Below are 18,253 nucleotides of genomic sequence, written 5' to 3' on the forward strand. Positions count from 1 at the left end.
AATCAACTTTTAGTTGAGGGTTGTTTTGGGGGGGGGGGGGGTTGCACAAAATTATCTCTTACCACTCGGGGAATGAATGTCTTTATTAGTGGCAGGTTAGACTACAAGTACACTTAGTGAAAATAAAATGAATTTGTGCAGCACATGTTTTATTACACACCTTAAACAGTTGAATGGTAACAAGCAGCTGGATGACTCACGCCAGCAACAAACGGTTTTATGAACTTACACAATCTTGTTTGAAAAACGTAAACAAACTACGCGTGTGCAAAAGGCTTCACCTCAGGTACCTTGGAAACTTATCCTGCCACCCTCTACATAAGAAACATTTACGTACTTAAATATGAAATAAATCTGGACATTTCATTCCTTTGTCTTCATCACGTCGGGGAAAGAGAAAGCGGAATGTTTTTGCAACTTTTTGTTAAAGGCAGTGTACTACCATGTTAAATGATAATGATTCTTTATCGTGAGGCACGACTATTCTATCAACTTACTTCGTCTGGAGATGTCTCTTTAACTACATGCCCTGACCTGAGAACTGCTGCATTAAAGTATAGCCTGTAGGATGGGGGGCATAAGTGTAGTATATCAATGCACTCTCACTGAGGTTTTGGGTAAGGCGTGTAGCGTAGGTACTTCTTCCCGGAGGGCAGGTCTTTGGTGTAGATGCCAGCTGGGAACAAAGACGCAGCTTCTTCCTCAGACATGCTGGGAGGGACCATGACACAATCTCCAGGCTGAAGGAAGAGAGTCACATGAGAAAGGGACTATCTGTCCAGCTCCGTGTCTCCTATTTGTACAACCAACTGCAGGACTTATTTGTGCCAAGAGAGTTCTGATTCGTGAAATACCTGCCAGTTGGCGGGCGTGGCCACACGCTTCCCTGCTGTCAGCTGGAGCGAGTCCACCACACGCAGGATCTCGGCAAAATTGCGTCCTGTGGTGGCTGGGTAAAGCAGTGACAGCTTCAGCCGCTTGTCAGGACCAATTATAAAGACCTGAGGAAGATGGGACAGTTGACGAGTGAAATCTTTCTACCTCTTCGAATACAAATGGAAGCAGGATAGTTTTTTCTAAAACAAGCAAATGAAATGTTTGTAACTCACACAGCGGGCAGTGAGCGGCATGCCGTCTTTGTCCTTCTCATCTGCGTCCAACATGCCCAGGGCAACTGCCAGCTCCCGTTTGCTGTCTGCTATGATGGGAAAGGGCAACGAACAGCAGGCGGCCTCCTCACAGTTGTAAGCTAGGATATCCTAGTCAGATACAAGACTATTGTCAAACCTAAAACACTCAAAATAAGCCACTGCTGCAAATATGGGGCTCTGACACATTTACTCATCTGACCACAGTTAAGAGACTCAACTGTACTAAAAGCATTCAAAAGCAATCAAGTCTTCATTCAATGAAAAAGCTTCTTCAGCAAAATATGACCTGGGATTTCTCTCAAAAAGGGTTAAATATACAATCTGTTTGTCAGAACGTTCATAAACTATAAGTCCCTGTGATGGACGGGTGACTTGTCCAGGCTGTACTCTGCTCCAGATACCATTGACCCTGAGTTACATCGCGCATTATCGAAGTTGGATGGATAGAATAAAATTCATTCTCAAAGCTGAACTTTGTCTTCATTTTGTTCTCATGTTGTTAAAACATTCATCTGCCTTCCTCATTTCCACGTCATTCAGTTGTGTTTGTGATGCAAAGACCCAACAAAACGTCTAGTATGAAAAAGTACCAGTCAGAGATTTTCAGATATTTGCACAATCTAGAATTCAATGGTTAGCAATTAATGTTTAACAGTGTTTTCAAATTACTTTCTAATAACATGCAGAGAAAATTCCTTAAAGGGGACATATCATGCAAAATCCACTTTTTTAGCCCTTAAATGCATTTTGTTGTATATTTAGAGTGTTTAGAAGTACAGAAAAGTTCAAAGTAGTCTCTTCAGGTGCTCCGTTGATATCTTTATATTCTGTTTTGGTCATATTTTGCGATCGGTTTCGATTTTTCTATTCTCTATTACGTTTTTTGAACAATGACGTCACAGTATTCTCAGCGGAACTGCCAAATTAGGACATCGACATTTCGAGCAATCCGCCATTTTTGTTTCTCGCTGCGATTTTGTAGTCCAACCGAAGTTACGAGAGGATAAGTCGAAATGTTCGGTTGTTGGATGTAGTAACCCACAAGCTTCGTTACACCGTCTCCCAGCATCAGAACCTTTTCCAAGTGCCTGGTTGAGTTTTATTTTTCACAGAAATGTACCCACATCTGTGGGTAAGGTCATTTTTGTGTGCGCGAATCACTTCAAGAATGACTGCTTCAGCAACCTCCGCCAGTATAAAGAAGGATTTGCCGAAAGACTTGGTCTGATTGAGCGGTCAGTTCCTTCTATCTATGGAGACGACGAACAGAGCACTTCGGTAAGCTGTATATAACGCTAAAAAGTGTGATGATAAGACGTCCCTGTCATTGTTTTGTTAGCATTAGCAGTTGCACCGTCTTCATATGTTAGCGCTGTGTGCTCGTTTTAGATTATAATGTAACTTCTGTGTTAAATAGTCGTTGTAATACAGGCAGTATTGTAGTAGTGGGCATGGATGGAGAAGTTAGTGTAAATATAGTAACACACCATTGCGTTACATCCATATGAAGACGTTGTTCTGTAGGTGCATCATCGTCATTTTCATCTCGCTCCGCCGGGTCCGACTCTGGCTCCAACATGTATGGCTGGATGGACAAATCTTCCATTGTTGACATTTTGTAAATAATGTGTGAATATAAAGTTTCTCCGCCGCTAGATAATTGTATCTGTTCTATCAAACTACAAAGATGGCCGAACAGGGTGTAGTTGAACCGAGTGTCACCTCTGCAACCTGGAGAGGAGGCGGGGTATGAAGTGTCTCATTTGCATTTGAAGAGACCGCCCCAAAACGAGTTGCTCTCAGAAGCGCATCAGAAAAGGGGTTGAAAAGGGGCCTGTGGAGCTATAATAATGAGGAATTCAGACCCAAGCATTGCAGTTCCGCGTTGTATAGACCACAACTGTATGATTTATATGTAAAAAGGAAGGATTTAAAAGCATGATATGTCTCCTTTAACTCTAACCCAATCTTAATCGTAACTCCTAGGAATTCAGTCGGATTGCAGATAATCTGTTAACACAAAGTCATAGAGCCAGTTACAGTTAGCAGATAACACCTTGGCCCAGCCGTGGTGGTCGTCCAGGCAGTCGATGGACAGGCCAATCATCTTGACATCGCGTTTTGTGAACTCTCCACTCAGTTTGGCAGCTTGACCCAGCTCCGTGGTGCATACTGGAGTGTAGTCTCTAGGATGGGAGAAGAGGATTCCCCATCTAGAAAGAAAAGATATTAAGTCTGGATGTGTCAAGTCTTTAAGAAGAAAGATGCGTTTTTGTTTTTTTTTTGTTTTTTTTTTAAGAGAGAGATTTTGCAATAATATATTATACTGATTTCTTGGATTTTGTGGAACAAGGTATTACTTCATATGCGCTTGACACTTAAAGTGCTACCTTTAACTTTTGAAATGACAGGCCAGATTGTTTTCATGAGGCCGGCAGAGTGATTGTGTGAACCAGCTCTGTGGTGTATTGGTTTTAACATTTGACCTGTTTTGTTAAGTATACAGGTTTCATTATTAGCCCCACTGAACAGCTCTGCAATAGACCATATTTAATCCCTTTCTTCATCACCACTTCATAAAGTATCATTTGTGTTGCCTTAGATCCGATATGCCACAATAGTACAGTTGTGTGTGAAGATTTAAAAGCTGTGTGTGCAGGATGTTCAAAAAGCAGACGTCACAATAAAAGTAACAGGAACTGTGCACAAGTTCCCTCTCTCATCTCTCTCTCTTGCGTTCCTATTCCTCAATAAGTTTGATTCCTGACTTAAAAAATATCCAAGAATTTTTAAGTTAACTTACGAATCGCCGATAAATTCGTGGAATTGAATTATCCCAGCAGTGGTTTCCGCCTCGAAATCAGGAAATAACTCCCCAAGCAGGAGCCCCGGCATGATGTGAAAGGTGGAGGAGTGTGTGTGTGTGTGTGTGTGTGTGTGTGTTCAGCAGCACCTCTGATGGCTGATAGTCGGACAGATGAAGAGTGGGCGGAAACTTCCCTCTCAAACTAACAAAATACAAAAGCATTATTGTGAAGTGTACAGAGTAGCGCAACTGTTCAAAACCACACTTTTGATGTGACGCACGGACTCGGCGGATACGCACACATGTCCTATGTGGTTACACCACAGTTAAATAACTCTTCTGAATGCATGTAGTTAATGTTTCACTATCATACCTGGAATTGGCATACCTGCTATCGGTGATAAAAGAAAAATGATATGGACAAAAAATATCTTATTCATCTCAATTAAATTAATAAACTTCTATCAAGAATAATTTTGCAGGTATTTTAGTCACATGACAAGTGCAGCCCAGTTGTAAACTGGCATCATTTCAGCGCCAGCAGAGTCTCCTCTCTGAAGAATGGGTTGAGTCTGAGCGCAGGACTGTTTAGGTAGCCGATAAGGAAGGAGGGCGGATAAATTACTGGGGACACACTGTGTCACATGAAAATGTCCTCAGCGGCATCCAGACGGAATAGTTGCCGCGGAGTTGTGTGTGGAAGCCGGGCACCTTCTGAGTGCCATGTCCGCCGCCGGGGCTCCAGTTGCTCCTACTTTTCCCCCGGAGTGCAAACCGAGGACTTCACAGTCAGCCTGAGCCAGCCGATATTTACTATAACACTCCGCTTTCTGCTGGCTATAGATCTGTGGCTGTCCAAGCGGCTCGGCGTGTGCGCCTGCGAGGAGTCACCATGGGGCAGCATACGGCCCCTGGTGCGCCTGGTGGAGTTCTCCGGACACGTCGCGCCATGGCTCATCGGCACTGTGTACACTCTGCTCCGAGGAGGGAGCGCGGCGGAGCAGGAGACCATGCTCAACCTGGCTCTTGGTGAGTTTCTACACTCAAAGTGCATCATCAGGTGTCATTTCAACGGAAACGAACATTTTCTGTAATAAACATTTACACGATCAAATATTGTCCTATCATTTCATTTAACCGAACACGTTCATCATCTGTGTGTGTTCATTTACAGCTATTAAAGCGCAACTGTATGCAGGATTAAAAATAAAATAAAAAAAGAAGCACATTGCAATGCTTTCAATTAGACGTTTTCGCCTTTGCTGTTTTTGGATCTTCATATCGATCACTCCATCAGCGGCAGGTGTTGCCGTTGCGTAATAAGGCACATTCGTGCCAAATTCAATTAAACTTTTGCCAGTGTTGTGAGTCTGTTGCGCTCTTGTAAAATAGAGACCGCATCTAAGGACGCCACTGAATTTGCTCCACTCAGCAGGTCAAAGACGCATTGACTCCTCCAAAAGTGAGATAAAAAAATAAATAAAGCCTATGGATGATTGTGAGTCCCCGTAGCCCAGAACCGGGAACAGCAATGGAAAGTTTTCTGTTTTGAGCTGATGGTGTCTGTCAGTGATGCACGTGACATAGTTGACGATTTATTTGCAGGCATAGATTATATTCGTTGACTGGCAGCTTTGTGGTTAGTGGTGTGCTGATATTCTGTATTGTACTGGGGGAAAATACCGGAGCTATTCTTGGCCTGTAATAGCCTATAGAATGGCACTCTGATGTGGAAATACTATAGATAGTGTACCACTGCTTATTGTTGTAGACAAATTAGAAACTAATGAGGTCAAGGGTGTCAGCAAAATGTCATTCTATAAGAGCCCAAGGACAGCACATTTGGTTCAACCTTTCCTTTTGTTTATTTTTCTTACTTAATTGTCTCAGATGTAGAATTAAGTGTTCAGCCAGATACATTAGAAAGACTCCAGCGTCTTTACGTGAAGCAATTAATGACACAGTTGAGTACAAAACCACATGAACTCCATCAACAGGACTGTTGTTTTAAAAAACAACATGCTCCTTACTTGTTCATCAGCATGTTATTGTAGTGGTAGATAGTCTCCTGCATGAGGTAAATAAATGCAAAAAACTGCAAAATAAAGCTCTCCTCTTCAGTTGTCTCACCATGTTTGTATTTAAGTCAAGTGTTGTTAGAGAGGCAGTGCAGCTTCAAATGACACTTTTGTCCAGTGACAGCTAAACCTGGTCCCCAGGAGTTTCCCCACTTTCTGTGTTTCTCAGGGTCTTTAAATCTCATTCTGCCATTTGGAGCAGACAGAGGCTCCAGGACCGTTTCTATTAGCTGTTCTACCTTTTCTCGAGGATTTTTCTCCCCAAAATAATTCAGTCTTATTAGCTTTTGTGATGGACAAAAAAATGTACATCATCTAACCTGCTCTCCCTAAACAGACTTGCAGTTGTTCTGTGAATACAGAGCCAAGATGGCTTTCAGAAATGCAGCTATCTGCAAGAACCTTTAATTTACAGAATGCTGAAAGAAGAAGTTAAATGTTACTCCAATGGTTATGTTGTTGGGAAAAAAAATAAAAATAACCTTTTTACTTCCTGGGTTTAATTCCTGGGGAGGAAATTTGTTTTAAGGGAGTTTGCATGTTTTCAGTGGCCTTTAGTTCTTTAGGTGCCTCAACTTCCTTCCAAGATCCAAAGATGTACTTGAACATTCTTAACCCTCTATTTACTGAGCTAACGTGAAATTGATTAGAATCCCAGAATACATATCATATACTCATCCTAAACAATGTGAGAAAGGTTGACGTTATACATTGATGTATGCACTGTGCACATGCAACTAGTGGAAGTGACTCTACCAATTCTTGTTATATTAAAAAATGTATGTATGCATTTTGTGTTACAATTGTTATCAATGATGTGTGAATGTCCGTTTATAGAAACCCAGTAGGAAAGGTATCCAACTGATGTTTTTTTTTAAGTTAGAAATTGTCACGTGTTTGATATTGGTTTAACAAATTTCTAGACTTTTGAAATAATGTTAGCTGAGACAGGCTCCAGACCTTGCATCTTAAGACTTGAATTACAGATTCTAATTGTTGTTACAATCTGAACGTGTGTTTTAAAAGTGAGAGACCTCAAATCCAGCAAGATCAACAAGAATCTGAGTTGCTTTTTGAGCATAACGAGTTTGGTCAGTATTTCAAAGTGAAAATGAAGATTGTTTTTCTCCCTTTCCAGCTCTGATGTTGGACCTGCTGCTGGTCAGGATTGTGAAGACATTGGTCAGACGTCGCAGGCCTGCACAAAACCGCTCTGAAATCCTCTCCACTTTCTTTGTGGAGCGCTACTCCTTTCCCTCTGGCCACGCTTCCAGGGCGGCCTTGTGCGCCCGGTTCTTTCTCGCCCAGCTGGTAGATACAGACTCCATGAGGGTCCTGGTGGTGGGTTGGGCCACCATGGTGAGCCTGGCCAGACTGCTGCTTGCCAGACACTATGTGACGGATGTGGGCTTTGGGTTGGCTATGGGCTACTGCCAGTACTGCTTGGTGGAGAGATTGTGGGTGACCTGGGACTGCCTGCAGGACCCACTGCTCATGCGGCTGAGAGAGAGCCTCAGCAGTGCGTACAGCGGACTGTGGATGCTGGATTGGAAACATTAGGTCAGGTGGTGTCTGAGAGTCAGCATATGTGTGGCGAAAATGTACAGCAGAAGTTTCTGTGATTCAGAAACTCCCTGCTCTTATGAAAACATCTGTATTACTGAATTAAAATAACTTAAACTCTTTGTTTGTAAGAGTTTAATCAGTGCTTACTTTTTTCTTTTTTTAAAGGGTGGAGTAAAATATTGAAAGTGTTTTCTGTGTTGCATGTCTTCAATAAGATTGTAATTTTTGTAAATGATGCATGCACTTGATTTCACAATGATGAAAGGAAATCTGCAGATTTCTTTCTAGAATAAAAAGTAATTTACAGATTATTTGTATTCTACCAAAACAATGACTGGGTTTTTGGTGAAGTGTGAATGCTCAAATAAGTATACTCTTATCAAAATTAGACTGGCACAGACGGGTAGAGTAAGACTTCCATTCGATTTCTCATGCGGTTTTGCTTTAAGCTGTCACAAACCACAGCTGGCACTGTATCTGAATAAGCACTTGGTCGACTCATCCTCACCCAAGTTTCCATCAGCTGCTGCTGAGCCTCCTGACTGTCATTATGCTGCAGTAGGTTCCATCTCGTCTTACAGTGTTGACAAACTGTGCTGCCATCGCCTCCTTTTTAACATACCAGTGCAACTTCCAAATGAGACTACACAGACCCTGAGGATATGTGGATTTAGACCAGGCAAAACGTATTTGTGTGACAACAACACAGTGAGCAATGAACTCTGAGACCTGGGAGTCGTGCATGATAAATGCAGCCAGCCGTCTCTAGAGGGCGGTGCATAACAATAAACTCGTTGCAAACGGCCAACTTGAGGCCGAAATGAAGAGGGGGAACAAAGCATTTTAAAGAGAAGATTGGGTAGGAGATGGAAAATAGATCTGGAGGTAAGACCACGAGTATACGTCTGCATTAACTGGTCAAAGCTCTTATGCTCATGAAGCACGATGCAGGTGAGACGATGTGATGGTGCACAATAAAACCACCAGCCAAACTCCAGGAGTGGTCTCACAGTTTATAAACTACAAGGCTCGGCTCCTTCACTTCCTTTGGATAGCAGGAGAATGTCACTTCTTCTTGGCTTGTTGAATAAGCTGATCTCAGAGCCATTTAGTGAGGTGCAATAACAGAGGTTATAGCGAGTGCAAATTAAATTATAATAATAATTAACTAAATAATTACTAATGGATTATTTGTTGAAATTGTTTTATACTTTACCAATCACTGTAAATGAAAGATAATGGATTATTGAAGGCCTGAGAGTGATATAGTGGTTATTGCTCTTGCTTCATAGTATAGGTGTGAGTGTATGTGGCTGTCTCTCTGTGTTTTTCCTGTGTGGGGTGTACCATACCTCTACCCAGGGTAAGCTTGGACTGGTGTAAATTCTTATTGACCGCTCGATTTGCCCTGCCCTACTAATGTGAACAGACATTTAGCTGCAATACTGAAGCTCACAGCTGTCAGCATTGCGTAGGTCAGTACAATGACCCCTCAAGTTCGACCTTCTTCAGTTATTTGAAGGAAGATAATGTGGATATAGTTGATTTTTGAAAGAGACAAATCAATTAACTCACGAAGAAAAAGCAGTTGAGATAAACTGCCAACATTGAGAGAGCAGCTATGGCAAAGGTAAGCAAAGGTTTATTCAGTGTTGTCAATGCTGATTTTATACTTGTAGTGTGACATATCCCTGGAGTTAGTTCAGGGTTGTTAGGGCACCTTAGCAGTGTTGGGGGCTGAAGATTCCATGAACTCCTCCAGAGGTTTTTCCCCCGAAAGGAAAACACCAGCAACAATAAACAGGCCATAAAACAGCAGGGGAGCGAGCCAGACCCCGGAAGTGGCCAATGAGGATGCTTGAATCCGACCCGAACACACCACAGGGGTCCAAACCCAAGTTGGTGAGACTCACTTCCTACCAAAACTCTCTGCTTTTCAATCTGACCATCGAGGGAGAGACATCTCTTTCCCTCATCAGGATGGTATTAGAGAGCACCAAGCAGAAACAAAGAGACAGAACCAACACCAGCCCGCTGGACGAGCAGGACCCAGTTTGGACTACATCTTCTGTTTCCTCTATTTTTGCCTTTTTGGGGGATTCTGGAGACCAGAGCCATTGTCTCCTCTTCTCCTCTCCTCCTTCAACTGCCTTGCTGTCCACTGCTGCAGCTGGAGTCAGGCCTCTGAATTCAGGACGCTGAATTCAGACCCGGGAACAACCAGTTACCACAGCCTCCCAGAACCAACAGCACCACGGACGGTGCTGTCCAGAACCAAACCAAGAAGGGTGAGAGCTTTTGTCTGGGCAGAGAATAGTTAGAATGATGTTCTGTTGAAAATGCAATGTGTTTCCATGTGCCGATCAGAAGGCCGCACCAACCAAGTCCAGGACTCTGGTTTTCCACCTCAGAACCAGAGGTCCGAGTGAGCTCCAGGCCCACTGGGAGCTCTGTGTGGAGGAACCAGGGTTCAGAACCGAGCCCCACAGAATTCTCTGTCTTTCTCTTGTCTTCATCCTCTCTCATCTCTCCCCCTCTTTCACTAACCCGCAGATATGCGCCCCGCTTTCTCCATTCACTGCATGTAACAACTATCTGTTAGCTGCTGCAAGAGCAGATCTGTTTTGATCACAAGAGTTCTAACTGCAGGACCCGACCTCCACTTAGGACTCAGGTGCTCAGAACCGGGCCAACGGAACCGCCCGTTTGTTACGCCCTCGGTAGACTAACTCGCTCCGAGACCGCCCTCGCGCATGCGCGCTCGACGGACGTCTTGTTTATCTGGCCGCTAAGCAACCGCCGCTTCCCGAGAAAGAGCGAGTCAAACGCCTCTAGTGGTCGCATGGGTCATCGCAATCCCTCTTGACATCCACCTGGTGGACACATCAAGTCGCTCTCCCTCTGCGCGCCGCCGCACGCCCCTAGTGGTCGTCCCAGTAACCGCATTGACCCGCCGACGTCTGCCTCCACCTGGTGGACGTTCGAGGTCATTACACCCCCTCGTCACTCCAGACCACGCGCACACACACACACACACACACACACACACACACACACACACACACACACACACACACACACACACACTCTCTCTTTGTACATAGTGTTTGCTGTTTAATAGATTTGATCTCCGTGTTAGATGTCGTTTGCTATTTGAATGTGTTGATTTATGAGATGATTTCCGAATTATTTATGAATTAATACATTTTTATTAATAAACACCTGTTAGCTGAATTGTACGCTTCTTGGTGATTATTGTGTATTTATTGTTGACAATTCACTGGTTTGTAACAGTCTGTGCTCGGATCTCACACCTTCCATTCTATTTAAGATTGTTATATTTTATGAAGAAATATTAACTAACTTTTATAAACTTTTTACAAACGAGACTGATATTTTGGTATTAGCTATTTCCAGTTTATCTGGTGGTGCCCCGATTTATTATTAATACATAAATAAGAAATTTATGCAAATTACTAATTTCTTTTATTAAAAATTATTTTTGATTATTTTTTTATTTTTTTTCATTTTTAAAGTAATTATTCAATTACTTTAGGAGTTGTTAATGAGTAAATGACCGTTTACTTCCATTAATAATTTCAATTTTTCATAAATTACTTCCAGTGATTTATTGCTTTTAGTAATCTATGACTTACAGTAATTTTATGCTAATAACCAACCATAAATCCCAACAGCAGTAACGTCAGTAAGGATAATTTCCAAACAGCCCCATCTGTGTTTCCCAGGATGACGAGAAATGTCACTCAGATGAGTTGACTTTTCACTTGAGCCAGGAAAGCATGATTAATAATCTTCAGAAGAAGCTGAAATTATGTGAACTGTTCCCAGGGTCCAACTTTCTTGCATGATGACTCACAATTATGGTGGACACTGACCAGATTAATTGTCCTCACACAATTGTTTTGTTCCTGTTGTTACTGGGTACATCACACTTGAGGTTTTGCATGAAATTTACACAAAGCTTCCAAATGTAGTCAAACTTGTGAATGTTTGTGTCACTGTTTGAAAATACAAGTCAAATCATGGGATACAGGTACTGCACATTAAAAACAGAATAATGAAGTTACAGAAAAACATGTTTGTATTGAGAGGTTGATTTCACCAATTCTCAGCAACTGTTCAATCATTATACAGTAACAAACATCAAACATGAAGCTCATGTTACTTTTCTTCATGCCGTAGGAAATTATTGAGACGTTTCTCAATTAGTCTTATGCATATTCAAGTTTCGAAATCATGTGTGCCTGTCTCCTCAAAAGCTCACCGACAGCAGTCACGTGAGGAGTACCTTTAAAAGGAAAATATTGCAAAGTGTTGTGGCTTCAGTGGCTTTTGAGCAAAGCTTTATTTTATGTTCTCTCTGGTCAGACAACACTGAATGTTTTAATGGACAAGTGACATAATTTGGTAACTTCTGTATTCCTTACTGTTTCATAATGAAATCAATATAATACATGATTCAAATGTTATGCTATAACATTGAAATGAGTGATACCTATTTGTATGTTTGTCTTTTTGTTCTAAAAAAGAGTATCTTACCTTCCACTCAATTCACCTGATTAATGAATTTTACTTGAATCCCCCCCCCCCCCCCCCCCCCCCCCCCCCCCCCCCCCCCCCCCTAAAGACCTTGTTTGAGCAAGGCATTGTAACCTTTTCTGCATTTGCCCAAAGTCATATTTCGGGTACTTCTATTGCAACCAAGATGCATGTAAAATGTGTTAATGTGACTGCCTGCGAATGAATGTCTAGGCAGCGTCTCACACAAGGTTGTTGCATTTCCTGTCTACTGCAAGTTGATGCATGCAGTCACTCAACTTAACACGTTACCAGTAAAGCCACTCAAACACATATTTGTCCTTTTGTTTCTTGACTTGTGAGACTTACAGAGGTATGTTCTACATTTTGGAAAATCCTGAAGCGTCAGGTTTATCATTAATGCTATAAAGTGATTTACATAAGATACAATGCAAACATGTAACATGTAGATTAATGTTTTAGAAGACTTTATTTTGAATTTTGCTTGTGTGTGCTTCTAAATGCTAAACAATTGAAAAATAATTACATTGTGTTTTACAGAAATCTTATTTTGAGATCAAATAGATAACCATGAGTGCACTTCTGAATTAGACATTTCTGATATTTATGGTGATTTAGTAATCTCTCTGTACCCTTCATGTTACTAGTTTCTGAATGTCAGGTTTGTGTGACACAAGCAAGCAAAAGTATGTTGTTTTATAAAGTTTTATTGAGAAAATTAAATAACATGAACACTCTTCATAGATTACAAAAATATATCATTGTTATACGATGTTTAGCTTTTCTACTGGCTACTGATATCAGTGACTATATGGGAGAAAAAAGTACATTAATCTGTTTGATAAATTTATGTTTCTAGTCACAGATTATTTTATTTACAGTGTTATTAGAAAAAATATAGTTTTTAATCAAAAATGAAGAGCTGCTTAAAACCTTGACAAAATCTCAGCACGGATTGAAGTAAAGAGGATTTTCCTCTAATTTACGCTCTGCTACCCTGGGTGACCCTGCCCAGTCGGACATCATAGGTCACCATGTGGAAGTTGTCCCATGCATAGAGCTTCCTCTTGGCGTGGTTGTAGTCCACCATGCTGTTGTATCGGTACTTGTTCTTGAAGGGCACAGAGAGAGCTCGTCCCTCGCCGGTGGCTGTGTCAAACACATAATTGATGGTGGTGTTGGTTGCGGTGTAGCTGGCCACCGTGTACAGCCGTCCACACACCATGAAAGCATTGGCCACTGTGTTCTTTCTGATGTTGGTCTCCCAGCTCTTCTTCACTTCAAGGCTTTCGGGATCCAGCTGGGAAATCACAATAGCACCCTTTGCTTTGGTTGTACTGTAGATGGCCCACAGACCCTGCTCGTCCACTGCCAGGTCGATGTCAGTGTAACCACCCCAGGAGTATGGGAACTGGCCATGGAAGCCGGCGTGCGGCAGGTCAGTACGCAATGCCAAGGTCTCTGAGGTCAGGTCGTAACGAATCAGTGTGCGACTGCGCCTCCGCTGGTAATAGAGTGACCCTTGGTACAGGGTTGCTCCTGTGCTCTCAAGAGGCTCCGGCAGTACCAGGACCTTCATCGGGAAGCCTCGGGTGAACTGATCCATGTCGTCATATGCGAAGAGCTGACGCACATCTTTACCCACAGCGTCGATACGCCACACGGTCATGTTGGTGTAGATGGAACCCTGAGGCTTCGGATCCTGCAGCCACACGCCATACTTCCCCATGATGCTGTCAGCTTTCCTATGCAACACAGGTTCTCCCACTGACCGTAACTCTCCACAGCCTAGGGGAAAAAAAGAATTGAACATTATGCCATTTTGCTATTTACAGCACTCTTGAACATATCATTTTGATACAAGAAAGAAAAAATAAACCCCCTACCTGTGAAGTTGTGATATCCACCAGGTAAGAGATGTGATGCTGGGACTTCTGTCACTTCTGCCTTCATTTCCTGATAGGCACCATTCCCCTGATTATATCTAGGATCTGAAAGAGAAGGGGAGGGTTGTGTAAATCATAAAGGGGAGGAAGACACATATTGACAAAATAGTCGAATAAAGCGCACATTATTTATTTTCCTCAGAGCACTGCTGGATCCTGAAGCTGATAACAGCTGCTTAAACAGACAGCTGTGAGTGACAAGGCCATTAAAGAAGAGTCTATGTTGTAAATTCCTTTCGTCCTCACTCAGCCGGGAGGGCAGCAGGTCAGGTTGTGTCTGTTGCAATTTGACCCGCTCGCTCAAGAGAAGTTTCATAGGCAACCGGGAGAATTTTTATCCTAACTTATAAAGTGCACAAGATCTAGAAGTTCAACAAATTTGCACATATGCATAGTAATTTTGCAGCATTTTTCAGGGATACAAATGATGTCAGTAGGGTCTTGATAGGTTTATGCTTTGCTCTTTGCTCATTGATGTACATACCACTGATGGGTCTATTTTCGTGCTGAGCCCCACTTGTGGCGTGTGTCTGCAGGCAGGGTTTCTGCCGGAGGCTCTCTGCCTCCTGGTTCAGCTCCGTCAGTCTCCTCTGCATCTCCTGGACCTGCTTGTTCAGACTTTCCTTGTCCTGCTGCAACTGGTTTCTCTCTCTTGTAACGTGGGAATAGGCTTCTTGGAGACCGTCTTTGCTGTTCGGCCCGGCTCCAGTCCCATCGCCTCTGTCTGCTCCTGCAATCATGCGACTGACCAGAGCTTCCAGCAAAGTGAGCCTGGACACGACGCCATCTATCTCTGGTTTGGTGTTGCTTCCAGAACAGGTGGACTCCTCTGGACTGGCCACAGTGAAAGTGTACTGACAGCGTCCAGTAGGGTCATTGGAGCGGTGCAGGAAGGCTCGGTCTGGCGCCTGACTGTAGATGGAAAGCATAAAGCAGTTCAAATAGAAAAAAGACAGCCAGTGCAACATCCTGAAGGGTTTGAGTCGATCTTCCTCTAGTTTTGGATCAATTTGCAAAGATGTAGTTGTATATTTTGTTAAAAAGCTATACCACTGTTAGGAATTTACTAAAGTAGACTCCCCATAACGCAGTGTCCCTGGTCAGTGCAGGTCAACGTGTGGCTCCCAGCAGTTCTCTGAGAGGGAATTTATACAGCCAAGTGTCAGGGAGTGGGAGGGGACAGGGAGCGTGGCAGGGAAATAGCTTGGGGGTGTAGAGTGCTTTTGTAAGGGTCCACATGTTTTCTCCCTTCTGCTGCTAAACGACTATTAAGATGAGTAAACAACAAAATCACACGGTATCAGTGGAAAATTGCACAAGTTGCTCCTGCTGTGGAGAATTCCTTAGTCATGTGTAACAAGGTTGTTTTGACTGGACAGCATCCCCTGATGTGTCTTCTGGGTGTCAGCTGCAGAGGTATTTTATTGTTTTACTACTAAATACTGTAACCGTTATTGGGATGAAATGTTTAGAAAGGTAATGTTCTGCAGAGGAGGCTCATCCTTCAGAGAACTTGGGGGCATGCTGGTACTCTTCTTCCTCCACATCAGTTAGTCATGATATGTTGCACAAGAGACCTATGAAGATGCAGTGAGGCTGGTCTGTCTCCACACTGAAAGAAGGAAAGCACAAATCCAGACTATGGGTCTTTCTTTTTTTGAGTTTCCATGTTCTCTATCAGCCTCAATAGACCTTGTCTCTGCATCAGTGTTGTGACGGACTGGTGAGCCGTTCAGAATGGACCCTGCATTTCCCCTGATGCTGGCTAAAAAGAAGATAGATGAATGAATGTAAAGATCAGTACTGCCGTGCCTCGTGATATATTCGGGTGTAAAAATGTCATGAAAAACCACTATTTCTCTTCAGAGGTGCAACCTAATGTGTCAACTGTAATTGTAACTGTGCGGTTAGAGCAGTAGCTGACTTGTCCTGTTGCAACTGCAAGCTTCCATACCAACCATTGTCATTAGTTTGGGCATGTGACTGACTGAAAAGCACCTTGAGACTGCTCAAGCACTATATGGTGCTATATATAGGCAATGTGAATTGACTGTAAGAAACATAAAAACACAAATGCTGTCAGCCCTGTTGGCTTTTACTGTTCCAATATTTCTGGTTAAGAAGATATTAACTGCATCTACAGAAGTAACAAGCCAGAATTAAGGACAGTTTGAGATTTAATGCCAAAACCAAACCAAAAAATATAGCTTTGTATCACATAACATCAAATGTGTTATCTATTCTAAAACTAGCTTTTGTAAGTAAGCCAAATCAAATATTCACTGACAAAGATCTTGTAAGTCTATTACTGAAATTCCAGCTTTCCAGCTTTATACATGACCTTAATAACCGCCTTTTGAGCCACCAATGAGGTTGCCAGTCTCTTCTTTACTGGCCATATTTATGCAACTGACACCATCAGATGTTCAATTGGTGTGATAACATACAACACTACTGACACAAATTCAGCTCAAATATAGAAAATTGTGTTTCACAAACAACAACAACAATAAAGTAAGTTATTCTGCTAATTTTAAAGATTAAGCATTCAAGTTGAAAATAAATAATTTTTACATTGTCCAAATAATCCCATATGGCTTTCAGCAGTTTGGGGCCCACCAATGCTCCAGCTGTCTCCGTCTGATGCACTAAGCAGACAAAGGAAATGGTAAATATATCACTGAATGAGCATAACACAAGTGTACCCAATGTGAATGTGCAAAAAACATTTGTCTGGTCTCTGAGGGACTTGAGGGAACACATTTCTCTCATGAACTGATAGCGGTTTCTTTGGTGCTTTATCTTATGTTCTTAATGTTTCTTTGTGAATGTCTGTGAATAAAGGAGTGGTGCCTCCTCCCATAAGAAGCTGAAGGTGCACATCTGTGTTTGGTTCCACAAGATTGATCTGCTGCCTAGTTAACCTGTCCTTTTTTATGACCCATGGAAAGTCACAAGTATTCCTCAATGTTTTTTACCTCAGAGGTGTGTTTTTCTTACGCAACACGACTCAGTCATCCTGTAAAAATTCAGCGGTAGCTTTTCCGTTGGCCCTTCAGAGAAGAGATGATCACTCGCTCATAACCGCTTCAACAGGGAATGAGAAATGTATTAGTGTTGTTATTATTAGAAAATTTCAAAGGAAATTAAGTGTGATGAGATGAAAGGAGATGAAAAGAGATGAATGGCCCTTTTTTTTTTTTTTTTGCAGTTTCACAGTTTTTTGGTATTTATTCGGAAACGGTGAGTCGTTAACGTCCCAAGATCAAAATGGTTGGTCCTTGAATGTTGACAAATTATCCCTGAAAATTTTATGCAATTCGGTTGAGTAGTTTTTGCGAAAAGTTTGTAAAACACATACATACATACATACATACATACATACATACATACATACATACATACATACATACATACATACATACATACATACATACATACATACAAAGTTTCATTGGCGAAGGTAATGATATTACTCTTACTACCACCATTAATATCCATGTTAATTTATTTGCAGATCATGTGGGGGTGGATGTATTTATTGTTTTGTGTTGTCATGTGAATGATCCTTGCTTTCATTTAAACCAGGGATACAAAGAATTAATAGTGAATTAAAAACTTTTCAAGATCAACATCTGTAGTGATATGACTATAAACATTATGATACAGCTACAATGTGGTCAGATTTATTTATTTAGGTTTAAATAAGTACATTACTTGATAAACATTCACAAAATTAAAATAAACAGCACCAGGCAATGTGAATGTCCTTCATAGCAATCAAGTCTCTTATGATTTCTTTTTAGCCTACAATAGCTGATTTATATTCATCTTATCCTCGGTTTGCAGGTCGGTAAAATCCCAATTAGAAACTCCAAATCTTCTATTCAATTCTTGAAACACAGCCAATGTAACTGGTGTGCCTTTCAATAAATCACCTAACCTCAAGTTGGAAATATTTATCTCCGGGAAATAGTTTGACATTTTAGCAAACACTTGAGAGTTATTGGAGAGCATCAATGCTACGTTCAGACGCCAACAAGCAGCTGGATATCTTGGCTTAGCTTGATGACATGACACAAGGAAACAGTTGAGCCTTTGAGGGTTGGAGTCTGATGCTTTAACAGGAAAAGATGTGGTCCTTAA

At 41.9% G+C, this 18,253-nt stretch overlaps 3 protein-coding genes across 3 annotated transcripts; 1 reads left to right on the forward strand and 2 right to left on the reverse strand.

Annotated features, from left to right (window-relative positions):
* Nucleotides 1-60: 60 nt before the first annotated feature.
* Nucleotides 61-4,231, reverse strand: LOC308115548 (peroxiredoxin-6-like). Its single transcript, XM_080473106.1, has 5 exons — nt 3,955-4,231; nt 3,208-3,364; nt 1,110-1,259; nt 855-1,001; nt 61-740 (listed from the first exon to the last, which is right to left on the reverse strand). The coding sequence occupies exons 1-5, from the start codon at nt 4,044-4,046 to the stop codon at nt 603-605; spliced, it is 684 nt and encodes a 227-aa protein (XP_080329232.1). The 5' UTR covers nt 4,047-4,231; the 3' UTR covers nt 61-602.
* A 66-nt stretch (nt 4,232-4,297) lies between these two features.
* On the forward strand, nt 4,298-7,925 carry LOC308112002 (polyisoprenoid diphosphate/phosphate phosphohydrolase PLPP6-like). The gene is made up of 2 exons (XM_080467169.1): nt 4,298-4,986; nt 7,174-7,925. The coding sequence occupies exons 1-2, from the start codon at nt 4,602-4,604 to the stop codon at nt 7,593-7,595; spliced, it is 807 nt and encodes a 268-aa protein (XP_080323295.1). The 5' UTR covers nt 4,298-4,601; the 3' UTR covers nt 7,596-7,925.
* A 4,688-nt stretch (nt 7,926-12,613) lies between these two features.
* On the reverse strand, nt 12,614-15,231 carry LOC308124504 (myocilin-like). Its single transcript, XM_080487531.1, has 3 exons — nt 14,592-15,231; nt 14,048-14,152; nt 12,614-13,949 (listed from the first exon to the last, which is right to left on the reverse strand). The coding sequence occupies exons 1-3, from the start codon at nt 15,073-15,075 to the stop codon at nt 13,144-13,146; spliced, it is 1,395 nt and encodes a 464-aa protein (XP_080343657.1). The 5' UTR covers nt 15,076-15,231; the 3' UTR covers nt 12,614-13,143.
* Between the last annotated feature and the right edge of the window lie 3,022 nt (nt 15,232-18,253).

This window comes from Lipophrys pholis (genome assembly GCF_963383615.2).
Source record: "Lipophrys pholis genome assembly, chromosome: 1".
Classification (NCBI taxonomy): Eukaryota; Metazoa; Chordata; class Actinopteri; order Blenniiformes; family Blenniidae; genus Lipophrys; species Lipophrys pholis.